This window comes from Apodemus sylvaticus, chromosome 1 (assembly GCF_947179515.1).
Source record: "Apodemus sylvaticus chromosome 1, mApoSyl1.1, whole genome shotgun sequence".
Taxonomy (NCBI): domain Eukaryota; kingdom Metazoa; phylum Chordata; class Mammalia; order Rodentia; family Muridae; genus Apodemus; species Apodemus sylvaticus.
The window spans coordinates 65,936,446-65,964,283 of record NC_067472.1 but is presented as its reverse complement, the minus strand read 5'-3'; the positions used below and the strand labels follow the sequence as shown (position 1 = coordinate 65,964,283).

Here is a 27,838-nt window from a genome sequence, read left to right as displayed (position 1 = left end):
CACAGACATGCCTACAGGCCAGTCTGACTGAGGCAGTTCTTCAGTTAAGGTTCCCTCTTCCTAGTTGGCTCTAGTTGTATCAAGTTGACAATAAAAACAAACCAGTACTCTCCTCCACCCCACCTTCCACTCAGTCCAGGTGTCTCATCCTAGTAGGAACCTTAGGTTTACTTACCCCACCCATCATTGTCCACACTCTTGGGGTGTGTACCCCTCCCGCAGCCCGCCTTCAAGTCTGTTTTATGCTGTTTAGGCTGCTCCATACTATGGTAATGTGAAATGTTAACAGGAGGACTAATCCAGTGGAATTTATTGTAGTCCAACATGAGCTATTAAGTGGCTGTTGTGTGTAGTGTTTACCCTCACTGTCAGGATGACTTGTGCTTTGCCCTGGCAGACAGGGCCCTGCCCTTCCCAGGCTGCCTAATTGGAGATGCAACAACTAGGAACTGTGACAGGGTTCAGCACCCCGTGTGCAACATGCCAGCTCCCATGGTGCACGCTTTATAAAATGCTCCTTAATTCAGGGAAGGAATATCATTAACTTTGTAAGTGGATGAATACAGTGGACAACCAATTTAATTAACTTCTAATGTCGGCTGTTGGATGGGAGATGGAATGAAATTATGTGTGCATCTCTCGGGCCAACGGCCAGCCTGGATGGTGCTTGGTGCTGGGGGTCAGGGGTGGGGAGGGAACAGCTTTTTGCCATCATCTCCTGCCCAGCCCTAGAAGTCAAAATGCGTCAGCTCTCAGTCTGTATGGGTTACAAAGGAGAACACCCTGTGACAGCGACATGCTAAATGCTGCCTTTCCCACGGCCCCCGCCACAAGTAATGCTAGGGAGACAGGCAGTAATGCTGTCTCATCCAATTAGATTGGCTGCTCGTGAGTTTATTATACAGGGAAGGATCAATAAAGCTCTACATTGATTGAAACGAAAGCTTTGTTTCATTTATTATTGTTTATAATCTAATGAATGTTAAAATAACTTTGCTTTTTGATTTATTACTCAATCCGCTAAATTGTTTTAAAGCCAGTACACTCAGGGCTTACCTTTGGGGTATGGTCAAAAAAGTACTTTTTGTGAACACACTCAGCTTCTCAGAAGCTGTGCCTCAGGTCATTTTGAGATTTAAGCAGACAATTGAGTATCCCAGGCAAAGCTGCTCAGCCAGCAGACCCCAAGGGCACTGTACTGATGGCCCTCCTCCAGGGACTAATCTGTCCGGGGGCTGGGGGGACTCTTGTCACATTCCTGCCCTCAATGAGCTTCCCTCTGTAAGGAGACAAGTCCGAAGATCAGCAGGCAGCCAGAGTATGCAGCATTTTGAAGGAATAATGAGGTGCTGGGCTGGACTATGCTGCTTGGAGGAGATAGTGTTTCCATGGAGACTTGGAATAGCAGGGGCTCCTGTGAGAATCACCTGGAAGAGGAGAAACAAGACATGTCATGACCCCAGTGGCAGAGACCTTGGCTAGCCATGCTTCGCGGCCAGCAGTGCTGGAGCCCCATGAGTGACAGGTGTGCTGATTTGTGTGAGCGCATAGGGCAGAGGGTGTGTACTTAGAGAAGGCTGGCTGACTCTTGGCTGCAGAGGAACCTACAGGGGCAATAGCAGTGGTGGAGGCAGCACCCATTTGGAGCTGATGGCTTAACATTTGCAGAGAATGGAAATTAGAGATAGACAGTGGGTCTATGGTCTGTCCAGTTTGTAGATGAAGTGGAGATAGGTGTTGAGTGGCAAAGCAGGGATGTTGGGGGGAGTCAGGGAAGACCATACTTCCCAGGGCAGCAAGAGGACAGGGTGGATAGCTACATCCAGAATTGGAGATTCAGGTTCTGGGAGACCACAGGGGGATTGTGCAACCACCAGGGGACCTCTTAAAAGGGCCAGTGTAATGCATGTGACCTTTCAACCAAAGATAGGGTGAAGGCCACCCTAGAAGGAGGAAGAGAAAGACAGGAAAGAGGAAGAGAAAGAGAAGGTGGTGATGGAGGAGGAGGAAGAGAAGGAAGAAGAGGAGGAAAAGGAGGAGGAGGAGGAAAAGGAGGAGGAGGGGGAGGAGGAGGAGGAGGAGGAGGAGGAGGAGGACGACGACGACGACGACGACGACGAGGAAACTCCAGAGAAAAGAGTATGATACCCTAGAACTCAGCAATAAAACTGCAAACCTACCATTCCATCAGTAAGGAGGCTGATGCAGGAGGCAAGCCTGGACTGTCTGAAAAGACCCTGTCTTTAAAAAGGAAGAGAAGCAGGAAGGACAGACCTGTGTGTGCATTGCAGAGGGAAATGCCTGCCTGGTTTGCAATTAGAACACCACTGAAGAGTTGGAATAGAGTAATATTATGGTGGTGAGAACAGAACCACATTTGGAAGCAAACTTTTTTTATAGCAAAAATACTAAACACAGTATTAGCAAGAAGAATTCCACAGGATAGGAAAACATGCTAAGATCAAGTTGGGTTATGTCCAGAATGCAAGATAGGCATATTCATACAGGAGTGTTAGCTGCACAGTATGGAAATGGCAGTGCCTTGGCCTCTATCAGGGGTTGATCCTGAGAGATTGTGTGCCCTTAAGTTCTGCATAGTGGGGTATGACCTTCTCCTTGCCTTGGGGGTAAGGCATCTGCCAGGTACAGGGGGGTATATGTGTTTAGTCTACTCCTAGGGAGGAGTAGGTGAGGTATGGGTGGTTGAACCTACTCATGGTCTATTCTGTCGATTTTAATTTGGAACACCTAAGATCTCTCTCTGGTTGCGGCCCTAAAGATTATCTACTATTATATTGTACAAAGTTTTTTTCTGCTCATAGATTGATTTTATTTAAAAAAACAAAAACAAAAAAGTCTCCTGGAGCTGGAGACACTTTATCCATAGAAACAATATGGTACAGTCTTAAGTGAGGTACTACAGGAACTGCCCAGTTCTCTATTGCCTTTATCTGTGTAGCCCTGGAACTCACTCTGTCTATTGCCTTTAATGAACACAGTTGGCCTATGCAGAGAAGCCCCTGGTCTTTCTGCTATGGCCTTATTGTCCAGTGCTCATCTATCCCAGCAGTGGTCACAGCACTGGCACCTGAGAAGCCTCCCCAGAAGCGTGCTGGGTGCTTTCAGTGCTGTGGAAGCCGCCCATCACCTTCACAGAGCCTCAGGCCACAGGTAAAGCAGGCTGTTCCCATCTTAGGATCACATGTAGGAGATGCTTGTGTGATCTCCTCATTCATTGGATTTGTGAGGCAAATGGTACTGTTGAGTATCTCTGTCGATGGGTCCATATGGCTTGAGCTTAGGACTAAGCCATTTCCTGGAAGAGTGAGCCACACACAGGAGCCTGAGTTAATGGTGTGCGCTTTGCTGCTCACATCCCAGCAGAAATGACAGCTTACCCAACCCAATTTGTTTGTCACATTTGCTTGAGAATATACAGTGATAGAGGTGTTTCTAATTAATAGCTTAATGTCTCTTCTGCGTGCGCTCCTGCTCTAGACCAGGAGACTCCAGGGCTTGTAGGTGGCCATATCAGGAGTACAGCAATGCACATTGCTTCTTTGCCCTGCCTTGAACTTGCTAACAGTATTTGGCCACTGTTGTTCTGACTCTCCTGTGTATGCAAGCTGGGCAAACCACTGTTATGTTCAGCGAATGGAGGAGATACGTGGTTGGCTGCACTCTCTGAGACTGGATTGTGTCTGTGAATTGCTATACTCCTCCTGAGGCTAGAGTGTATCTGGTTGGCTGCACTCCCCCTGAGGTTGTGTGTCTGTGGATGGCTGTACTCACACTGAAATCGAAGTGTGTTTGACAACACTGCCAGTGTGGCTGATGGGGCCTGGCAGGTAGGTCCACTTGACCAACTAGATCTCCCGTGCACACTCCCTATCATGTGCCCACTTAGCTGGCAGTCTGGACTCTAGGCCAGCCTTAGCATCCTGGCATTAAATTTGCTGACCTGGCCTTTAGGGATAGATCAGGGCTCTCCCTCAACACTCACAGCAATGACAGAAACACAGGAGAGGGTGGCTGCTTCTCATTAGCAGAAAACGAATAAGCACTGGTGGCAGGTTTATAAATACGTAAAATGTATTTTAATTGTTTATAGCAGAAAAGGCAAGGAGTCAATACTCCAAAATGTGAAAGGCATACTATCAACATGCTCTTTGTTCAGGGGCCTTGTGGTGGTAGCCCACAGTATACAAACAACCACACAGACCCTGTGTCCTGTGATGGATGGAGTCCTGGCTTTATTAATACAGTGGCAAGAACCATGGAAAGTTAGGTTGAATTTTGGCTTTGTGTATTCATTAGAGCTAATAGTGGAGTTTCTGATTCTAAGAACTGCAGTTTCGATGTATTTATTGTAGTTTATTTCCACTTTATCATAAACTCACAGTATCATGCCGGCCTTCTCATGTAGGAAGCAAGGCTTAGTGTTCAAAATAGTCTTCATTATGCTCTCTAGTGTCTCCTCACCTGGGGCAGGTAGAGAGGCATTCTACACAGGCTGTGTATCACGTGGGCCTGGAGCAGTGTTAGGTTCAAGCCGAACTCAGTCCTCCAATGTTCTCCTCTGGCCCATAGAGGAGGCTCAGTCCCTGCATCTATATGAACTTTTCTACTGATTTAGCCTCAAGAAGGTAAACTGAAGGCTGGCTCCTTCCAGGTTCTGCTGTGAAGATGCCTCACTTATGCATGTTGAGCAGAGGAACATGTGACTCAGTGGGTCTGGCTGAACCATCCACAGAGCAGAGGCATCTTCCTGCCACAGTGCAGATGGGGATAGAGGATGTGCACCAGGAGAGCCCTGGAATCTACTGGAGTCAAGGGTTGGTGTGATGAACAGAGCACCTTGTCTGTTCAAGGGGTGTCTGACAGGATGTAGGTGCACAGGAGGAAGAGCAAAGGGAAGAACCACTGGACTTCAGGGAATGCTGGACCCTGGACCTGAAAGCATGGAGTAAGCTGTGTGGGAAAACAGAGGGGGCGGAGGATGATCAATAGGTCTCTGGGGGTTGAGGAGGACAGAAGATATTTTGGGATGAAGCCCTGTCCCACCCCACTGTGGAGTGGCCAGTATGATTCCAAGAAGCAGGCAGAATTCCACATACTCATATACCAGATATGGCCCAGTTTCATGGGGATGTCTTATGAGCAGACCCATACACCAGGCAGCTCACATGCAAGGCTTGAGTGGAGTTTCCTGCATTGGCAATCAGAGTTTTGTTGACTGTGGTAGCCAGAAGTAAAAGTTTACACCAAGCATTATTACGAAAGAATTTGAGCTTTACCTTTGAAAGGCCAAAAAAAGCCATCTGTGCTGTTAGCAGACATGGCCTTGGCCTCCTACTTAGCTGTCCTTGGGGTCCAGTGGCATGTGTAGACCAGGCTATTCCTATGTAGATGCTGAGGAAGAAGGACCAAACCCTTCTTTGTGTGGACATTGGGTTGGGGGACAGACTTTATGGGCATTCTGGCCAGGGGGAAGCAGACTGTTCCTGTGTGAATACCGAGTTGGAGTCAAACCAGCTCTGTGTAAACATTGAGCTGGGGACCAGAGCCATGCTTATGTGGACACTGAGTCAGGGGACCAGACCTGCCCCCATGTAGGCACTGAGGTGGGGGAACAAACCTTACTGTGGGAGTACTTTGGTTGGAGTTCCAGATTGTTCCTGTAGGGACATTTGTGGTGGGAATTGACTAACTTCTACACTTTGGTCCATAATTATTGAAGTCATTTGTTTTTGGACTCCATTTCTCATAATAGTAAATCCCATCTGTGTATGTGCTGTGGTCATAGAGTAGATGGTAGTAGGGGTTAAGCTGTGGGATCAGATGAGCGAAGCCTATGGAGATGAGCCTGGATCTCCTGGGATACCACGGAAATGTATGCAGCCTGGAATGCTGCAGCTTGGGACAGCAGCACTGTGAGGAGACTCGGGAGCTGTCTGCTTGGTGGATGATAGTGCTGCCCGGAGTTGACTAGTAAACCTCTGCACTGTGCTGGGTGCTGGTGGGTGCTGGCGGGTGCTGGCGGTTGCTGGCGGGTGCTGGCCTGCCTGCAGCCACCTCTGCCTCAATGCTGGGACTGAGTGACAGTTTGTCTCCTCTGCTGTCCTTGCAGAAGCTTCTTTTATGGCTGTGAACCTCACATAGTAGACTGTCCATACTGGCCTGATTCTGTTTGTCTTTCCTCCCACAGGCACTAGGAAGCTTTTATTTTCTTCACGAATCCTTAAAAAACATCTACCAGTTTGACTTTAAAGGTAAGACTCCATTCTGCCTTCCACGATCTGTTTTTGTAGCCCTTCCCTTGGTCTGGCCTCTCCAGGTCCCTCTAGCTCATGTTGTCTGTGCATAGTCGCCACTTGCACATCTTCAAAACCTGGTACCCTGGCCTCCCTGAGTAGAGATGCTGCTGGCCTGCCCTGCCTGTCCTGGGTCACATGCCAAAGCTCCTGCCCATCTCAGTGGACTCCAGCTTCCTTACAGGACTCAGAGGAGGTCAAAGGTCGTTTCAAAAGACCTAGTGGTCCTTTGGAATGTGAGAAAATGAACAGCATAGGAGGATTGCATGTTTCAGAAACAGAAGTAGACATACTTGTGGTAGAAATTTCTGACTGTCATTTAGTGACTGGTGCTGGCCCTGTACTGTTTAACTGAGCATCACTGCTGGTGTAACTCTTTCCACAGTTCATCTCTGTGAAGTCTTTTGAGATACCTGTTATCTCAATGGGAGGGATTTCCTCAGGGCCCCATTTACCTATTTCTTGTTACTGCTTCCATTTTAAGTGAACCTTCTTAGACTCCATGCTGGACTGGGGCCAGAACATGTTGCTTGGAAAACACAGAGTTCATGACAGTTGTGAGGATAGCTGTTATAAAATGTTCTCATTCATTTAAACTCTTGGTTCCCAGCTGGTGACTCAGTTTGGGGTAGGGAGTTGTAGAGCCTAGCTGGAGGGTAGTGGGTCACTGGGGCACAGCATTGAGGGTTATCCTAATTCTGCTTCCTGATCTCTGGGTGTGAGCAGTTTTGCCATCAGAGCCTCAAGCCACCCCTGCCAAGGCTTTCTACTGTGATGTATTGTACTTTCAAGCCCCAAGCCAAAATCCTGCTTTTTTTAAAGTTACCTTCTTATCACATACTTGTAACCAGTGGAGTGTCTGCTTCCATCTGCCGCTTCAGAGTCACTGTAAGCATTTACCCAGAGAAAACTTCCCCTAGGAGATGGGGAACTGCCTTCCCTGTCTTGCTCTAGCACCCTGCCCTGCCTTGTGCTGAGTAGGATTCTTGCCAGAAGAGTGGTTGTCTCTGTGCATCAGTGGGTGCTTCTCAGTATAGCACTTCAAGTGTGTGGCCAGGAGGAGGTGGCCAGGGATGCTTTTCCCTGACTCTGTGGACATGAGGTACCAGTGCTTGTCTCCAGCAGTGATGTTTAGACATGGACTATTTCCTTCAAAGCTAGGGTAAGACACAGTACCCAGGAGGTCTCTGAGTTCGAGGCCAGCCTGATCTACAAGGTGTTTTCAGAGCAGCCGAGGCTATACCAAGAATCCCTGTCGCAGTGATGGAGAAAAAGAACATCAAACTCAAGAAATTCTAAATCCATAAGAAACCATTTGTGTACATATTTAACTACTAAATGAAGTCAGTCATCCTGTGCTTTGCGAACACACAGTTAACTGTGTTGCCAGTAGGATCAGAAGCAGAACCAGTGTGGGCATGTGCTAAGTATGCTTCAATCCAGGGTAAGACTTGACTCTGCAAATATAGTGGTCCAGCCTGGTGGCAGCTGGCATTCATGGAGCCTACAAGGTCATCTCAGGGTAGGGTGGGCACACAGTATGAGCTATTGCAAGAAATCTAGACTTGGTAAACATCCTGAATAAAACTAAGAGTTAGTAACCCAGTAAGAACATAGTCAGAAATTGAAGGAGTCCCTGAAAGAGCAGCAGAGAAGGCCAGAGGGGACGTCCACGTTCTGGTGCAGTAGACAATATTTGGAATACTTGGTGTCCATTCTCAAAGATGTAAGTAAACAGAGCAGCTCTTTTTGGATCCAACAGGAAATAAGGACACAGGGCAAACCCATTCCCCAGCAGACAGGGAGGTGCAGGGGCATGCTTGCCAGGAGCAGGCATGCTGTGGAACTGCAGCTGATGGGCATGCATGTGCAGTAGGAGTCAGCTGAGTCCTGGAGGCTGAGCTGGATGAGCTTAGAGAGGAAGCCTGCTAGTTCCCATGTGTTTTGAGTTTTAATTCTAAGAGTTCCAAAGAGATCTCACAGTCAAGGCCAGGTGTGACCTTCTCCTTCACAGAGCCTGCCTTCAACAAAACCAAATCCTAGCTAACTGGGCTCTCATCAGAACCCATCTGGCCATCAATGCCAGCTTCTAGCCCTCTTGTCTTGTGGGATGTGGAGCTGCTGAGCAGTGGGATGATCACTGGTGCAGACTTAGATAGGTGCTCTTGTGACTTTGTGAAGATGCCTCCCTGGAAACCCTCAAGCAGCAGACCCAGGCAGGGGTGTGGGAGATTGAGTGTCTGACACTAGCCGTAGGGCACATGCTAAAGACATAAAAGCCAGGCTAAGGAGATGAACCAAGTCTCTGACACTGACTCAGATTTCAGATATGACAGAGATCTGGAACAGTTGTACTGGGAATTAGAAGCAAGTGTGGTCAGTGTACCCACAACTGAGGTGCAGGAAAGTAGGAAACAAAATTCACCATAAATGGAAAAAAAAAGAAATATAGATTGGAGGCAAAATGAATGGCATTGCATACAAGAAATCAGAGAGACTTCGTTCTTAGAAAATATCTATTCAAGTGATAAACTGTTAGCCCTATGAACCAAAAACAAAAAAGAAGAAAACTGCAGAGTATTGATAGTAGAAATGAGTAAGAGACCACTCAGAAGTAAGGAACCACTCACTGCTGATAACATGGTAATGTCAGAATATTATAACAAGCATGTACTTGTAAATGGTGCCTATAAGTTTAATAATATGATGGAGCAGTTGTAGGGACATCACAGTCTGAATACAATGGCTTTGCAGCTGAAAATACCTACAACTGTGAATGAAGTTAAGCCAGTGGTAAACCTTCTGAAAAAACCTGCTAGGCCCGGGAGGGCTTATTGGTGTATCTACTGCAGGAAACTACAGTCTTCTCTACAAAGTTCCCAGGTCCAAGCCAAGGAGTACCTGGATCTGCTCCGGAAGGCCAGCACTGCTTGAATCCTGAAGCCAGAAAGAGGCAATGGGAAAAGGGAGAATGGCTTCTTATAGTCCTTCATGAAAATAAACTGCAGTCTGTCTCAGGAAGACGATAGCAATGTGTAAGAAGACCTATACACTGTGAACAGTTGGGGTTTACTCTAGACATGCAGTTGACTTTACATCCCCAAATCAGCCAGTAAAGTTGCTGTACTGGCTGGTTTTGTGTGTCAGCTTGACACAGGCTGGAGTTATCACAGAGAAAGGAGTTTCAGTTGGGGAAGTGCCTCCATGAGATCCAACTGTGAGGCATTTTCTCAATTCGTGATCAAGAGGGAGGGCTCCTTGTGGGTGGTACCATCCCAGGACTGGTATTCTTGGGTTCTATAAGAGAGCAGGCTGAGCAATCCAGGGGAAGCAAGCCAGTAAGAAACATCCCTCCATGGCCTCTGCATCAGCTCCTGCTTCCTGACCTGCTTGAGTTCCAGCCCTGACTTCCTTTAGTGATGAACTGTAACATGGAAGTGTAAGCTCAATAAACCCTTTTCTCCCCAACTTGTTTCTTGGTCATGATGTTTGTGCGGGAATAGAAACCCTGACTAAGACAAATTGGTATCAGGAGTGGGGTATTCATGTGACAACCTGACCATGTTTTGGGGAGAACTGTGGAAGGACTTTGGAACTTTGAGCTAGAAAATCCATTAGAATATTAAGAGCTTGGTGGAAAGTTCTGTAGGAGCTTGGAAGACAATGTTAAGAACAGTGCAAAAGATGGAGGCCTGGCTTGTGAAATTTCAGAGAGAAGATTAAAGACTCTTACAGTGGCCATGTTTTGATTGTGAAGATTCTGTGGTTTTGGTTAGCTGGGGCTGAAGAATCAGCTATGAGTAACAAGATACCAGAATCACTAAAGCAAACCTTTGTGTTTCTGGGACTATTGATGCTGGTTTGCTGGAGCTAAGAAATTAGCGGTGATTAAGAAGAGACCAGCATCACTGAGATGAAATCTTCTTGGAAGTGTTTTCTGAGAGCACAGAGAGTGTGTTCCAGAGATAGCCACAGTTGTATTTTGTGCTGTGGCTGGACTTGGTACTGTGTAAGAGTCACCCAGATGGTACTGGTTTTGAAGGCATGAAGGGGTCATAAAGAGCAGCTGAGGCTCTTGGTACAGTGAGAGGCCACGAGAAGGCCACTGGTGAAGGTGCAGCCTCAGTTGCAATTGATGGCCCAGGACTTGAAGGTGTCATGCATAGGAGCAGAGGCTTGTCACCCTGATGAGAGCCTATGAGAGGCTATTGGTGAAGCCTAATTACAGTGGAAGATACAGTGGAAGTGTAGTGTTTTGGAGATGCCAGTACCATGCGATGACCACCAAGAACAGCAGCAGCAGTGGAGTACAGGCAGCTGGAGCCTAGAAGACAAGCTATGTGCTACAAAGGGCAGAGCTGGAGAAGTGACCCAAGCCCTTGTAGGCGCCTGGAAGATTGTGAGTTGGATCTCAGACATTGAACCATTGGAGTTTGAGTTTTGCTTTTGGTTGTGACTGTGCCCTGATATGTTTCCCTCTTGAAGGAAGAAAGTATTTTAGTGGAGCCCACCGTTAAGAGACTTTGAATTTTAAAGATATTGGACATTTTAAAGTGAGTGAACTTTTAATATGTAAAGACTGTGGGACTTTTAAAGTAATTTAGATCTTAGGGATGAATAAGAAAGTAAGGGCTGAGGCTTAATAGTGATGTGTTTGTGTGTCAAGTTAACAAGGTGTCAATTGTACTGGCTGGTTTTGTGTGTCAACTTGACACAGGCTGGAGTTATCACAGAGAAAGGAGCTTCAGTTGGGGAAGTGCCTCCATGAGATCCAGCTGTGGGGCATTTTCTCAAATAGTGACCAAGTGGGGAGGGCCCCTTGTGGGTGGTACCGCCTTTGGGCTGGTGCTCTTGGGTTCTATAAGAGAGCAGGCTGAGCAATCCAGGGGAAGCAAACCAGTAAGAAACATCCCTCCATGGCCTCTGCATCAGCTCCTGCTTCCTGACCTGCTTGAGTTCCAGTTCTGACTTCCTTTAGTAATAAACTGCAATGTGGAAGTGTAAGCTCAATAAACCCTTTCCTCCCCAACTTGCTTCTTGGTCATAATGTTTATGCAGGAATAGAAACCCTGACTAAGACAGTTGCCCACACCATCTGTTAAAGAAAACGTCATGACTGGGTCAGTAGATAAAGAAAAAGCATATGGCAGAATTCAGCAAATACTTTCCACAAACAAGGAATCTCTAACCTCCACTGGACAAGATAATCAGCTACAAACCCCTCCAGCATGCATCAGTGATAAACTAGAAAAATGAGTGGTGTGTCATTACAGAGGGATGCTGGTCAGCCACCAAGAGAAGTAAGCAGTTGAAAGATGCTGGCCCGGGGCTTTGCACTGCAGGATTCCAGCTGTGACTATCTGGAAATGGCAGAATTCTAGAGACTTAGAAAGCATGGCTAGATGGAATGAAGTGTGTGAGGGTTCAGAGGACCTTCTGGACAGGAAAACTGGTGCATGTGATTCTGTAGCAGTGGGTACATGACATTTGTCTGCATTTATCAAAACCCATAACACTGCAACACGAAAGCAAAGCCTCAAGCACACTGGACTTCCATGGGTATCACGGTCTGTGCCGACATGCACATATGCACATGTGGGATGGGTACACGTGCAGTCTCTCCTGGCTCTGAAATGACCCCAGTTCCTTCCTCATCCTCAGGCAATATGATGGCTGCTGGAGTCCTGAATGAGGGACTGCCTACCTACCCCAGGTGCTGCCTTCGTGCTCTGCTAAGGCCCTTTCCTCTCCTAGTGAGGGAGACACCATTATCCTTTGCAGTGAAAGTGGTGCTGGTGGCTTCAAAGCCCAGCAGGCTCATGTCCTCTATCTAGTATCTGCAGGAATCTGGGGAATAGAATAGGAGGCCCATGACCCAGAGTTGACCCAGTCCTAGTACAGCACCAATGGGCTTCAGGTCCCTGTCATATTTCTCATGTGCCATCAGCACAGCCCACACAAGATCACAGGCCTGATTGGGAACTCCTGGCCCTAGCTATTTCCTTAGAATTGAAGCTTTGTTTTTGCCTAGATTCAACTTCTACCTATTTATGTCAGGAACTACATCTCTCAGCCAGCGCTCTTGGTCCTACTCTTCTCAAAAGATGGAAAGCACTCCAGACAATGAAAGTCCTGCTGCTCCTAGAATTTAAGGATATATTAATGTCTGGGCAGCCGCCAGGCCAAGGCCAGTCTCCAAGAACCTGCTTCACAACCCAAGAGCTTCTGTTGTTAGCTTGGAATCTTGGGGTGCTGGTGCTGGTAAAGGAAAGAAGATAGGGCAGACTGTGACCTGGCCCTGGAAGCCGGATGTTGTCTGAACCTTCTGGCACCCTACAGGACCAGAGATTCTCTTGTCCTGCCTGTGAAGGCTCTCACATGCTTCTTAGGTATTACTGAGGCTGTGGGATACTTATCCTTAGAAAGGACCTCCCTCAGTCCTGCCTGTGGAAGGCCTCAGACTAGGGCCTGCCACAGTTCCGTCAGCACAGGAGGGGTAAGGTAGCAGCTAGCAGGGCAGGTCTGAAGAATGCCTGCCTTGTGTCTCTGTCTACATCTCTTGTAAAAACTGCTCCCTGGGATATGAGTGATGTCGTTCGTGTGTGAAGAGGAAATCAATGTTATTAAATAAATTCATGTGAAGGTCTGAGTGAATGGTAATTCCACAGCCCTCTTAAATATATTCACAGCTTTCAAAGAGGGTGCCAATTAGCCCCTGTAAATCTGCGGGCTGGGAGCTCTTAGGGCATAATGAAGTAGAGTGTCAGGTTCCAGGTCATGGAACAAGAATTTATGAGCCACAGGCACCTCTGGAGCAGCAGTTGGCCTCATGCCTGCTTGGAGGCATCCGTCTGACCCAGGGGCTGCTGTGGTAGGGCATGGCTTTCCCCAGAAGCATGAGGCTAGTTGTTGGGGTGTACTGATGGTATTAATTCACGTCATTCTTTCTGTCTTTTTCAGCTAAGAAGTATAAAAAAGTCACTGGCAAGGAGATCTATTCGGACACTTTGGAGAGCACACCCATGCTGGAGAAGGAGAAGTTCCCACAGGACTACTTTCCTGAGGTGTGTGAGGACTGGTGCCTCCTCCTCAGCACACTGACTATCAGAATGAGTGAGTCAGAGGCCATATAGGTTTGGACTGTCCTCCACTGTCAGCAGTTACAGTCAGCTGTCACACTGCAGGACTGTTTTCCTTGGAGTTCTGGGTGATCTGAACTACCCTGAATAAGGGCACAGAGAACTTAAGAGTTTGGGTTCTGTTGTCACTATGCTAAAAATGTCACTTCGAGACAGAAGAACCATTCCCAACAAAGAAGGAAATGTCTTCATTCTCTTGGGTTGATACAGTGGCCAGGAGTCATACTGTGTGCCTTGATGTGCTATTTCTTACATGCCATGATGTGCAGGCACCCTTCATGGGAGGCTTTCACCTTCCTTAGGATTGCTGGAGTGAGAGCCAAGTCCCCGGAGCAGGCCTCTAGCTTATCACAGCCAGTGAAGACACAGCAGCTAACACAGAACTGGTGGTGTAATGATACCTGCTAACAGTTGTACCTGTTTGATAAGAGTTTAGAAGTTAAAAACCCAAAACCTGCCTTTTTGGCTCTGCTCCGTTGAGTAGCTTCCTTGAGACTTCACTTGGACATCCTGCCCTGAATCTGTGTTGAGGTACCATAGGTGTTGGATGCCCTGGCTGGAAGTGTTGTAGGTGCTGAGGTAGGAAGAACAAGAATTGGTCTCTGATGGCTCCTGGCAGTCCACACATGTCCCACCTTTGCCATGGTGTTGGGGAAGTCCAGCCAGTCCCAAGGACTGTTGTCTGGTTCCCTCTCGTAGGTGGCTGTATTGTGTAGTAATTCACTTGCTCAGAGCTAGTTTGCTTTTTGTGTTTTGTGGTTTTAGCAAGGTCCCATCCATCCATCCATCCATCCATCCATCCATCCATCCGTCCGTCCGTCCGTCCGTCCGTCTGTCTGTCTGTCTGTCTGTCTGTTTGTGTTTTTTTTCAAGACAGGATTTCTCTGTGTAGCCCTGGCTATCCTGGAACTCATTCTGCAGACCAGGCTGGCCTCGGACTCAGAAATCGCCTGCCTCTGCCTCCCAAGTGCTGAGACTAAAGGCATGCGCCACCACTACCCAGCTGAGGTCCGAACTTTAATAACTTACATTGTAATTGTGCCTTGGATGAAGGGATCATGGCTGCCTCTTGTCAACTTGTGGCTTGGCTTCCCCATCCATTGTCCCCAGGCCAAGGATGTCACCAGTCTCTTTCCTCTGAAATAGAGGTCTCAGGTCTACCCTGGCTCAGTAGTTGGCACTTTTGCTCCATCCCTCCTAAGGGCGAAGGAGGGCAACAGGGCAGGTTCCAGACTTCTGCGGTTCATATGTAACGACAGCTGAGTCAGAATGTAGTCGGGTTCCACAGAAAGACCCCATGGACGTGGTTGCTCCCATGGAAAAGCTGTGCGCTGACAAGGACAAGGCAGCTTTAGAGTCCAGTTGATGCTGAGTTTGGGCTTCTACTTGCTTAGGACTGATCCCAGTTACCCCAAAGATATCTGGGTCTCTCACTGGCCATGCTATTTATTCAAAATTAGTCAGGGCATGAGGGCCCAGGAAGAAATGATTGGTGCTGGAACAGTTTAGGGTAGGCCTGGAAGCCAGGGCTGTCTGAGGTGGTACAGCACATACCCTGTGCTCTGGCTTGAGGTGTTCCCTTGCAGAGCAGGGTGAGTGCATTGAAGGTAGTGTTGGACATGGGCAAGCATGGTGCATGTGCCAACTCCCCAGGGAGTCAGTGTTTGAGGCAGTTCCCTACCATGCATCTCTTTACCCCATTAAACACTTCTTTAAGCTATCTCAATACTGAGACATCCCCCAATGAGACAGACATGCGGGCCCCATCCAGTGTGAGTGAAGCAATGCTGTATACACTCCCTGGTCTCGGATGTAACTGTACTGTCTGTATTCACTCCTGAGGACAGTGTCTGCCCTCTCTTTAAAAGCCCCAAATGTGCCTGATGCTATAATGAGCCCTGCACTGTGCTCTGTGTTTTAATTCCTGTGGGTACAGTTGCACTGTGCATCCACTACACCTCTACCCGTATCAGCAGACATGTGGTGTCCCCACAAGAACCCAGGGTTTCAGCCGTCATGTCACCGGTGGTGTCTTATTCTCACATCACTTGTGAATTCCAGATCTGGAACCCCATCAGCTGGTCCACAGAGCTCTGGTGGCTGGCTCCTGGGCCTTTGAGGGGCGTGAGTGCTCAACTGGGGAGTGTCTTGGCATTCCATGAACTAACTCAGCTTTACATCATGAGCTGTGCCATGACACCACAGTAATTGACAGCAGCAATCTAATCTTAAAGCTACAAACGCCTGTGTCCTCTGTCAGTTCTGTGGTGCTTCTTAATTCATGGAACCTCTCAGAGCATGCTGCGTTCCATTAACGTAGGGCCTGGGGCTCCAGTGCCGAAGTCACCAGCAATAGCTCTGTCCACAGCCTCAGTATCCCCGCCCGGGCTTGCCCCTTAATGCCTCTGCCAGGCCATGATTACACCCGGCACATTTAGGAGAGAGAATTAGTTGAAGACTGATCTCTCTTTCTTTTATTGCCATCACTTAAGGATAATCTAAATGTAATTACTGTGATGGAGGCATAATGCAATTCCAAATAATGACGGCCCTCTGCTTCTAAAACTAACAAAACTTTCTCTGCTGATTTATGGGTGCTTCTGGCTCAGTATGAATTTCAAATGACGCCTCTGGGAGCAACACTCCAGATAACGCGAGGCCATTTTTAAAAAGCAGATTTGTGTAGTCGATCGGACCGAGTCATTTTTTTCCTCTTGGCCGTGGTGAGAAATTGGTTGTTACCATAGATCACGGGCCCTGCTGCATGTGCCCATGAAAGATGAATTAATTCCACTAATGCTCCAAGCAGGCCTTCCTCAGTGGGGCTGCTTGGTGATAACCTCCCACAGCCTCTCTTTTCTCCGTTGCGATTTATGCTCTCTCAGTAGATGAAGCTGCCTGGATTCGCAATCCATCTGCTGGCTCAAGGAACCCTATTAACAGGGGACTGAGCAGAGGCCGCACGAGGTGAGCGCTGTGCTGCTTTCCTGGGCCTGTGTGGGTTCCCTTTCTGTGACCATGGCTCCTCTTAAGAGAGAGAAGCCCTGTGAAAGCCTGGGTGCCACCGCCCCAGGGATGTGAGATTCTTGCTATTCCCATCAGCTCAGAGAAGTTGATACGTGAAGGTTTCAGAAGGTGGTCAGGAAAGAGTATGGCGTGCTCGAAGTGGCCAGGCAGAGTTGAGCCCCGCCTCCCATCTACAATGGCTAGGTGACAGCTGTGTAGGTAGGTGCTTCTAGGCCTTCCAAGGCCTTTACTATGGGCTGGGCTCCTGCCTCTATGCCTGTCTGTGTGGGTCTTCCTTTTCCTGCACAATAAATACAATTGTAAGTAGAATTACTACTTGTATTACAATTGTAATATTACAATTGTAAGTAATATTTGCCCTATACAACAAATACAAATGTACGTATCTATTTACATGTGCATGCGTTAGTTCCTTTGCATGTATTTGTGTGTGCCATATGTAGAGGGTAGTCAGGGAGACCCCGCTAAAGACTTTCCTTGTCAGAAAGGCACCTAGTGGTCTGCTGATAGGGGTGGGGCAAATAAGCTGGCTAGCTAGCCCCATGTGGCAACTACCCATGCTTGACCATAAAAGGGAATGAGTTTCAGAAAGCGGAGCCGTGGTCCAGGAGCAGGAGCATGGATCCCAGTTCTCTTCCCTTCTTCAGGCTCCTGGCCATCTGAGGAAGTTTGGGGCTCTTTTCCTCCTGGTTGAAGGGAAAGCTTTACTGTGCTTCCTTCTTCCCTGTACTTTATATAGGGCACGGCGGAAGGAGTGGTCCAGATTAAAGCTTTGCACCTCAGAAGGTCTGGATTAGAAATGGTCTCCCCCACAACCCTTGCCACCTAAGCAGGCAGGAGAGCTGGCCCCAGATGTGGGGGTTATGGGTGAGCCAGCTGGAGGGCATTAGTGTGGAAGAGACAGCCTTGTCTCTTGTCTGCTGGGTGGTGGTGTGAATAGGGGTAGAGATGCCCTCCTCCCCCTCCCACATCCCTTGCCATCTGTGATAGGCAGGAGAGCTGGCCCTCCTGAGAGTGAGAAAACTGTCCCTTTCCCTCACTGGCTGCTACACTTGGAAGATCAGCCCTGCACCTTGGCAGAATGGTAGAGCTGGCCCTGGAAACTGGGCTTGCTGATTAGCTGGCCAAGAGCAGCTTGAGAGTGGGAGAGCTGGTGGGCTGACCAACTCAGATCCCTCTCAGGCTCAGATCCAGGCTTTGAATTGGCCCACCCCAACATTTACCTCATCAGTGCACTACTGGACTACACAAAGGGGCCAGACCTACATACCCAAAAGTCCAGGATCTCCATGACACTGGGCAACAACAGGACATCTGAGAGGACTTGCAGTGACGTCCCAGTACTGATAGAGCAGCAGAAGCCAAAGCCTTGTATCAGCCCAGCAAGTCATGGCAATGAACATTTGTAAGCAAAGAAGTGTGGACAAAGTACCAGGCACCATAGAGGGTCTCCAGCCTGTGGGGCATTCTTAGGGAGATGGACTCTTGCTCCTGCCTCCCCTTTGTGAGCTGGAGATGCATGAGGCACTGCTCCTTGCCTGAAGGACCCCTGCTCCCAAAGCTGAGGGGCCAAGAGGTGGCTTTCTTCTGCGGAGCTATATAAATTAAAATTAAAGTATAATTTAAAGTTCACTTCTTTCATTCATATTCCCTGAGTGCTGGAAAGGCCATTGACCCACAGGCAGGACTAATGTCAGGAGACTGTTTCATGTGCCTGGCCCCCTTGTGTGTGTGCATGAGCAGTCTTGGTTAGCCATGCTGCAGCAACATTGGGCTCGGAAGGTCAGGAGGTTCATCTGTGTATGCAGTGCATCTGAAGCTTTTGTAGTCAAGAGCAAGGACCAGCTTCTTTTCCACTCTTTTCCTCTCCACTTCCCACTACTTTCTCTGCTTTTCTTTTTCATCATTTCAGGACCAAGCAGGGGCTTCTCAGACTCTGAATAGTGGTTGTTTGTTCGTTTGTTTGTTTGTAGAGAACACAGGGTAGATATGACCATCCCCTGTCTAGTCTGGTCTCCAGTTAGCAGTTCTAGCCTGAGAACTAGGTGGTTTGTCAGTCACAAAAAAATTATTTTCCCAATTTTGGATCCCCAGTCAGTGCAGGATCCAGGAGCTAGCAGAGCATCTGTAAGGGCTGTATCCTCTTTCAAGGTAGTGCCTGGCTACCTGCCCTCCACAAGCCCAAATAAAGCTCCAACATGGCAGAGAGCAGGGAGAAGATGAGAAGACCCAGACTCCCTTCATCAAACCCCTTTGCAAGAAGGCCCAGCCCCGGTGACAGGCTCTCCATTCAGAGCTCCCACCTCTCAGGCCATCATATTAGAGGTTGGCTGTCAACATCAGGATTTAGGGGACATTCAGTATGTAACACCGCTCTGCCTAGTCCCACGTATGCATTAACGCTGAGCACAGATAACTGTGTGGCTTCCCATTTCTCTGTGTTGCTCACACTGTAACCTTTACTTTTCAGTGCAAATGGTCAAGAAAAGGCTTCATCAGGACGCGGTGGTGCATTGCTGACTGGTATGTTACATAGCGTCTGGTTGACTGACTGTACTCCATAATTTTGAGTGTGGCAAACATGCTCCAGATTCGACTCACTTTGAACAGGAACATGGCTACTCAAAATGCCCCATTCCTCCTCTTTTGGCTGATGGGTGGTGCCATGTGGCATGGTGTTGTCTCCTGTTTCTTGTAAGTTGGATATTCAGAAATTCAGCACAAGGGAAAGCAGGGAGACCTCTTGCCCACCCTCAAGTGTAACCTGTGTGTGCTAGAGCCCACACACTGCATAATTAGACTGGGAGGAAGGCTTCCCATTAGGTCCCAGGCCATAACGCTCTGCAAAGACAGCCTGGCAAGCTGATGTTGTTGGGTGCAGGCATACTAGCTCTATTTGCTAGTCCCAGACTGTTCTTCCTTTGGATGAGCATTCCCCATAGTAACACCTACCTTGTCTGCCTAAAACTACAGGAACATGTGGCTCCCTTTTCAGCTCCTGAAACAGAACTGACAAAGCACTTAGTTCAGCTACTGGCCCAGGCCCCTAGAACTGTTCAGGACAATGTCTAGGATGGACATGGAAGAGAAGAACAGAGGGTTCCTACAGTCTCTCATAACAACCCAGGAGGTGGCCATCCATTTGTGCTGCTCTTTGTCCTTGGTCTCAGAAACCAACTTCTCCCAATGTAGTACAGAAGGGTCACTTAGGGCACAGAGCTAGTGTCTGGATTGTTGGGCTCTCCTTCACGTTGCTGCTGAAGAGGAATGATGAGGTGCAGTTCCAAACACCCTGTAGAAGATGTGGCATGGCAGCATGTGCCTTTGGGATGGTATGAAGCCGTCACTTGGCAAAGCAGATGGTCCATGCTAGCTGGAGATAGATAGGGTCTTGATAGGGCATGGGAAAGGCTGCTGCAGACCACACTCTGGCCTCTTCAAGTCTGTATGCATGAGGCCCCAGGCTGCATGTTCAGAGGTAGTGGAAGGACTGTTTTTCTACCTGTTTTTATGTCCCTCTCTTGCACGGTTCCCAAGAGTAGTTCATCTCCTGCTCTTATGAACAGAGAGACTCAGAGAGAAGAACCCTCTCCTTGAAGCTGGATCAACAGCTTACAGGAAGTTATGTAATACTCTTTTTCTCTTTTAAGAAAAACAGTTCTTGTTCACTTAGCCAGAAAACCTATCTTTGTGATGATTTATTGGTGCCTTAACTGATGGTTTCATGCTTTCTGGCTTGGGGAGGCAATGCTGTAGATTACTCTGGAGTGACTAAGGATAGGTATCCAGGACTTTGATCCTAAACTGAGGAAGAGGTTGGGATAGAGAGAGGCACAGCTCTGTTCAGCGTAACCTGGAGCTCTTGGTTAACAGGTCCCTTTCTTTGTCCATTACAGTGCCTTCGACTTGGTGAACATTCATCTTTTTCATGATGCATCCAACTTAGTGGCCTGGGAGACAAGCCCCTCTGTGTACTCGGGCGTCAGGCACAAGGCTCTGGGCTATGTGCTGGACAGGTAGGTGCTGTACCCTGCCACTCCTGAGCATGGCTATGGCTGCTCTGATGGGGTGGGTTTTCCTGTTTGGCAGTGGCCCTTGGGAGTGTCAGCCTGTGAAGAATGTGAAATCCCCAACAGCACCCACTGGATGAGCAGCCCCTGGGTCACAGCTTACATACAGGAAGCTCTATAATACTATCTTTTTCTTTTAAGAAAAACAGCTCTTGTACACTTAGCCAGAGTACCTATCCTTGTGATAGATATAACTGAAGGTCTCCTGCCTTCTGGCTTGGGGAGACAATGCTGTAGTTCACTCTGGAGTGACTAAGGGTAGGTGCTTCTCTTTCCTTCTATGTACTATTGATGTGTGTGTGCAGGGGTGCAGATATACAGTATGGCATCACAGAATTGCCATGTCTGTGTTTAGTTGTGAACTTAAAAATGGATACCTCTGGTGCTCTGCTAGCCATGGGCAGCAACCTTCCCACAGAGAGTGTCTGGGGTGTTGAGCTTGGGTCAACTCAAGGAAGCTCTGCTGCCCAGCTCATCATGTGTTGCCTTCTTCCTGCCTTTGTCTCTTTCCTGTCCAGCTGGCCTGGATGTGTTTCTTGCACGAAGGATGATCCCTGGTAATGGGATGGTGGCCTTAGTGGCTGTCGGGGCTAGAGACTGCCTACCTTCTGCTGGGGCTCCCACCTGCCCTGGCTTCAGGCTCCTCTGTGTGTGATGGCCTGTGTGATCTTGGATGGGTCAGGACTAATAGATTGTCATCTAGAGAAGATGGTAGCCCTGCTTGATAGGAAGAATCTGGACCTGGGTACCAGCGTTTATCTGATTTGCAGACAGGCATTCTCTGAAGCCAAGTCTGGAAGACACAGCTACATCTAGACTTTGATCCTTCCTTGTAGTCTTCAAGTTGATCCTCTTGCTATGTGACAGGGAAGGATCAACTCTGGTTGGCTATAGCCACTTGCCACAGACCTGGGCAAATGGTCTTGGTTCCTCCTGATCATCGTACTGTTCCCTAGAGGCCTGGTAGCAACCCAGAGCAGGGCAACACATTGAGTTCAGAGGAGAGAGAGTATGTGGAGTCTTGTCTGGCTTGGCTTTAGCCTCCTGTCCTCAGCATGTCCTAACCGCCACTCAGATCTTAGCTTCCCTCCAGCCCATACCTGGCCTCTTCCTTATGTCCCCATACCCCACACTTTCTAGAGCATGTCCTGTCTGTTCTCTTGAAGAAGTGGCCATCTATGAGTATAGGTGTCATGCTGAGCAGAGGATTCTGTGATCCCCAAATCATCAACTGTCCTTAAGGGAGTCATATCATTGCTATGTCACTGAGAGAGGAGACACTCGGTAGGATGTGCCAACCCTTAACTCAGTCCTGAAGAAGAGAGTGGCGGGGGGAAGGGTGTTCCCTGAGCCTGTACAGGCTTCTTGGAAGATGTTTGCCCCAGAAGGAAAAGCAGCCTACCCAGGATACCATGGAGCTACTTCTTGACATGTAGCATAGTGTTCCTATGCCATCAACTTCTTGATGGCACAACTAGGAGAGTCTCATGAAAGGAGATCCTAGGGAGTGGACCAGTTCTGCCCCAACATTGCCAGTGACCTAGGGAGGTGCCTTGAGGGTTCCTAGCATTAGATGATGTCCCAAAGAACAGCTGCTAGGAAATATTTACACAAGTCTTAAACACAAGGCCTATCTCCTCCTTGAGCCTTGTGAGGTATGTGTGTGTTTGGGTGAACATGTTTCTGCATGTGAATGCACACATATGTAGTGAGGCTTGTACGGGTTAGATTTGTACATGCTTGTCTGTGCCATAGATCCATGTGCCCCTAAAGTAAGAGGCAAAGCTGGGTCCTCTGGACCATGGTGCCACTGTAGGGTGGGGCTGCAACCACTGAGTCCCCTACCATGTCTCCCTGAAATGGCAGTTGGTAAGCTTGGTCTATGAGCTCCTCCTTCACGTACCTCAGAAGCAGTGCTCTATACAAGAATTCCCACTCCTGTGCCACGATTAAATAAGCACCAACCTGGTGACCTCTGGAGGCTGTGCCATCACACAAGAGAGGTCAGTCTAAGATCCTTCTACTGGTTCCTTTCCTTTGTTGACTTCTCCCAGCCTCTAGTGTAAGAGAGGGCCCTAGTGTAAGAGAGGTCCCTGCAGCAGAACCTTAGATATGGGAAATGGGTCTGATGCTTCTCCTATTGTTGCCTCAGTCTGGGGCTTGTTTTGCAAATTTGTATGCTGTCACTCTCCTTCATCTGAGGTTGACGCCTGCGCAGGTGCTATACCAAGCCTAAGCCTCACTCAGCATCCACTGTGGGATACAGCACAGGCAATTGGAAATGGGTTCAGATGTTTTGCTGCAACAAAATGTCCAATTCCTGTCCATGCCTGCCTTCCCCACAAGGTCTATGAACCCAGGCGCCCTCATCCTTTGGTATGCTCTAATCATTCTTCCTGACCCCTGACACTTGACCAGCCCTGCTTTCAGGTACCTCTGCTATGGGCCCTGCTGACCAGTGTTTGTGTGGAGGTGCCATGGCAGTGTTGCTCACTAGCTCCTGAAGTAGAAAAATGGCTGGTGCTGCCTCCCATCAAGACCAGACCCCAAGGATAGTACTCAGCTGATACTGTCTTACCTCAGGATCATGTCTCAGTTTCAAGGAGATTGCCAGAGTCTTGGGTAGGTGCCCCTGACAGCTGCATCTGTAGTGGTGGTGTGTCCGTCCTTGGGAACCTAAGCTAGTGAATCAGCAGTCAGCAGCAAGGGCCTTGTCTGTGTGGTTCTTCCTGCTGTTTGCTCTATGGCCCTTTTTCTGGGACCTCCCAGGGAGCTGGGAGCCAAGAGAGACCAAATGTCCATCAGTCCCGGTGACCATGGTCAGCTTGTCAGTGTGGTAAGGCATTAGAATATGTCATTGCCCTACACCACCATGCCTCCATCCTCCAAAAAAGCAGCCCAGGGTCTGGGGGCCACTTTTCTGCATCTTTGCATTCCAATGAATGGCTTCTGTGGCGAGCTCAGCCATCCGCAGATCCGGACCTCCACAGTGTAGGGCTGGGCTGCTGGGCACAAAGGGGCACTCTGCAGGAGTGGTGAATAATGGCCCGCCCTTTCATCAGGAGGCTAACCTTTTGGCAGCCACCAGCAGACTGCATTCTACTGCGCTGATTGGGGAGGACAATGCTGTACTGGCCTTTGAATGGACACCGCCACCAACAGCGCTGTATTCAGAGCAGCACTGGGAACCGTGTGAGCATTGTCTGCAGGCCCCACTGAGCTGCAGGAGACAGTGAGGAGGCTGGGATAGAGAGGCTGGCTGCTTAGTTTAATCTCCCTGTCCAGCCTGTAGGTCCCTGTCTTCATCTGAGATGAGAAGTGGGGGCATTAGACCCAGTCCACAAAAGAGAAAGAAAGATGGTTTTAAAACCAAGAGGCACCAGTATGTCATAACTTTTCTCCAAATCTAAGATTATTTTAAAATAAGTTATAAAGAAACAAGTCCAAGGGTCAACTCTGACACAACTCTCCAGAGCCTCAGCTATGTGGTTGTGCCTACCTGCCTGCCTGGTTGTACAGAGCCAGCACATGCAGGCACCTGACACACCTGGGAGCCAGTGAGGGACGAGCCCTCACTGCAGGACTGCCTTGCTTCACAGTCTTTCTTTTTCTTTGTAGTTTTGTTTTGCATTGTTTTTCTTTCTTTCTTTCTTTCTTTCTTTCTTTCTTTCTTTCTTTCTTTCTTTCTTTCTTTCTTTCTTTCTTTCTTTCTTTCTTTCTTTCTTTCTTTCTTTCTTCCTTCCTTCCTTCCTTCCTTCCTTCCTTCCTTCCTTCCTTCCTTCCTTCCTTCCTTCCTTCCTTCCTTCCTTTCTTCCTTTTATTTCTTTTGTTGTTGTTGTTTTAGAAAGGAGCTTACTCTGTAACCTAGGCTGGCCTGGAACTCACAGCAATTCTCCTGCTTCAGCTGCCTGAGTACTGGTGTAGCTCTGGTGAGCCACCATGCCTGGCCTAGCTAGCCAACATGAATTGTGTCAGATAGTAATGTTTCTGGTTTTGTATAATTTATGAGGTTTTAGCCTTAAATATCTAGTTATGAAAGATTTTTTAAATGTGTTAAGATTTATTTATTTAATATTTATGTGTATGAATGCTTTCCCCAAATGTAAATCACATATGTGCCTGGTACTCATGGAGGCCAAAAGAGAACATTGGCTCTCCTGGGACTGTGAGACACTGTATAGATTCTGGCAGTCAAACCCAGGTCCTCTGTAAGAGCAACATGTATCCTTAACTACTGAGCCTACTCTTTAGCCTAAAGTCATGTGTATGCGTGCATGTGTATGTATGTGTGTGGAGAGGTTATTTTGTCCTGAGACAGCATCTTACAGTGTAGCCCTAGCAGTCTGAACTTTCTTTGTAGACCAGGCTGGCCTTGAACATACAGAAATCTGCCTGCTTCTGCCATCTGAGTGCTTGGATTAAAGGCATGTACTACCATACAGTGTTATGAAAGATTATAAAAGAAAACCCATAGGTTATAAATACAAGTGTCCTAGGCTCTGAGAAATTCAGGCAGGTCCAGGGGCTCAGGAAGTTGGAGATGTCTGTGTCTCCACAGGTATCTGTGGTTCCAGGAGGTGCCTACACAGGTCACTGAGGTGATACTCTTCTTGACACAAGGATAGCCCTTTGGGGTCATCTGGGGTGACTAAACCAGGACCCTGAGGCAGTAACTGTGAACATGCCCCCAAACCTTCCTGAGGGCTCAGCCCATGAAATGAGATTTTTTTCTGCCAAGTGACAGGAGCCTTCAGTGTCCTCTTTGAAATGTGGCCTAGCTAGTTCAACAGAGACATTTTTACATTACAACGTGAAGCCCTGGCATAAAGCACCCCTCTGTCCCCCCATTATTTTCTCACAAACACAGTCCATTGTCACAGTGCTGAAGTTAATTTGATCAACATTGGGACATTTAACTTTTATGTCCAGTGAAAAGAGTTGTTTCATGCTCATTTTGGGCATTCAAAGGAAATGATTGCCAGAAAAATAATGTTCCTCTGGACAATCCGGAGCAATTAGTTTCCCAGGGAGAGGCTCTGTGACGCCGGCTGCCACACAGCCCCTCTTTGTCGCTTTATGGATGGCCATCCGTCAGCTGTCAGGCTCCTCAAAGACCCTTCCAACCTAAATGTTTCTCTTTAGGCCGTTCCCAGAGCTCGCCTTGCTGTTCAGTGAGCAGAAGAAAGGCGCTGCGTCTCTAGGCAGAGGCGAGCTCCCTGCTAAGGATCTAGGTCACTCAGGAATGCTCTGCGGTGGCCAGCACAGAGCTGTTTCTTGCACCTCATTTCCTTCCCACTGCCCTGGAGAAGGAGAGCAGGTGTCTCTGTGGGATGTGCTTATGGAGGCCTCAGGGCACCCACTGTCTGGAGCTCACCCTACACTGCAGAGCTCCCATAGAGGGTGAGGCTTGCTGTGTGAATCATCATCCCGAAACCCCAAGGCCCATGCCAGAATTGCCACAAGTCCCATTGGGAGCATGGGACTAGAACATGTGAAGTCCAGTTGCAATTGAGTGAGCTGAGTCTGTGATGCCAGTGTCTCACATGATTGGTGAAATTTGCAGTATGTCCTTCATTTTACAAAAATGGGTTCTGGGACCCAAATGCATGTAGAGCTATGATGGAAAAGCACCCGGCTCTACTCAGTGCTTGGCTTGTGCATTTTGCCCTCCTCTTCTCTCTTCTGAAAAATAAAACCAAGTAAGAGGGACCATTGGTGCCCTGTGTCTGTGTCCTGAGCCTCTGGCTGCGCAGTGCTACCTGGACCCAGTGTCCACGTCCCATCACATGCTTCGCTGCCTCTGTTTAACGAGAGCGCACATCTTTTTATTTTCTGAGCCTCAGGCTTAGGTTGTCACATGTATGTCATTGTGGTTTGTGTTCTGTGCGTGGGAGTGCCAGTAGCTGTGCTTGAAGAGTGCTGTGAATGCTTCCTGACCCTCAACCTCCATCAGCTACTTCTTGGGGGAGCATCATCGTCCTCTAGTTGAACTTCCTTTAGAGGGTCTCACTATCTTACTAAAAGGCGCCTTCCCCCCTTCCCCACTTCTGGCCAGTCTTGGGGAGGCAGTGCAGTTTTTCTGTCCTAGCAGCTGGTGAAGCCGAGCGCTGCTGTGAGTGCTCGTGGGCGTTCGACACTCGTGGGCATCTGACAGAGAGGACTTAGCTTCTGGAGATCTCAGCTGTGGGTTTTCCTGCCTGTCCTATTGTCCTTTTGTCCATAGCTAGTGCCCAAGGGATGGACACTGTCCCAGGAAGCTCTGGATGCTGCAGACAAGGGACTCAACTGAGACTCATTTCTTGTGATTCTGGAAGCTGAAGTTCAAGCTATGGGCAGTAGGCCAGGCCCTAAAGATGGCTATGGACACTGTGTCCTTGCCTGGTAGAGAGCCAACAACTTTAGGTCTTTTTCCTGTCATGTCAGGTCCCCTCTGACCTTCTTAACCTCCATGTCCTCCTTAAAGTCCTCTTCTCCAATGCATAACCCTTCTCCTGGGTCATTCCTAGAAGGAATTCTTACACCAAGCTTGGACCATAAGCCTCCTAAGACAGGGGCTGCCATTCAGGAGGGAATCAGTTTCCATAGGCCAGGGTTGAGACGGTAGCTCATTCACCAGAACCACGTGGCACAGATTGTCAGTGTTCTGCCACATGAAGCAGTCCTGCACGGTGGTATGGGCAGGAGCCTCAGAGTGCCTTGGTCTTGATGGCAGCTACTAGAGGAGTGGGATAGGCTGGCAAGATAGAAGTTACTGTGCTTGAGGACCCAGCCAGTGAGGAATGTTGTGGTTGTTAGGACTAGACCTGTAAGCTACCCCAAGCCATGCCAGGTGTTCAGAGGACTTATCACTGCCGGGGTTTTGCCTCTTTGCCTCTGAAGTGGTCTCTCTCATATCTCAGTCAGACCCTCCTGAATTGAGGGTCCCCAGAGTTTCAGCCTCATGGGGATACAGGCCTCATGGGGATAGATCTCATCCCCAGCAGTACCTCCCTAGGGGTTGGGTGAGGAATGAGGGCCTTTGGAGTTTCAGGCTGGTCACACCATTTATTTTGCTGGATGAATTTACTTTTGTTCAGTGGCTGAACCACACACCTGTGAGAAGCTGGTCACTAGATGACTTATAGAGAGGAGAAACTTTTAGGAAATTAAACCACCCTCAAATATTTAGGGTAATTTAGCCATTTTATATCATCAGTAATTTTGACTACTTAAGATTATTTATCAACAAACATGATCTGTCCCATAGCTGAGGGAAAAACCAACTTTGGCTGATCTATAAGTTTATATA

The 27,838-nt window shown here is 48.3% G+C and overlaps 1 protein-coding gene across 1 annotated transcript in view; it reads left to right on the top strand.

Moving 5' to 3' along the window:
- Positions 1-27,838, top strand: part of Inpp5a (inositol polyphosphate-5-phosphatase A) — a 184,800-nt gene that overhangs the window by 111,422 nt on the left and 45,540 nt on the right. Inside the window, exons 5-8 of the mRNA XM_052196265.1 lie at positions 6,209-6,272; positions 13,275-13,378; positions 18,951-19,003; positions 20,377-20,496. Coding sequence (XP_052052225.1) covers positions 6,209-6,272; positions 13,275-13,378; positions 18,951-19,003; positions 20,377-20,496 — 341 coding nt within the window. The remainder of the gene's footprint in view (positions 1-6,208; positions 6,273-13,274; positions 13,379-18,950; positions 19,004-20,376; positions 20,497-27,838) is intronic.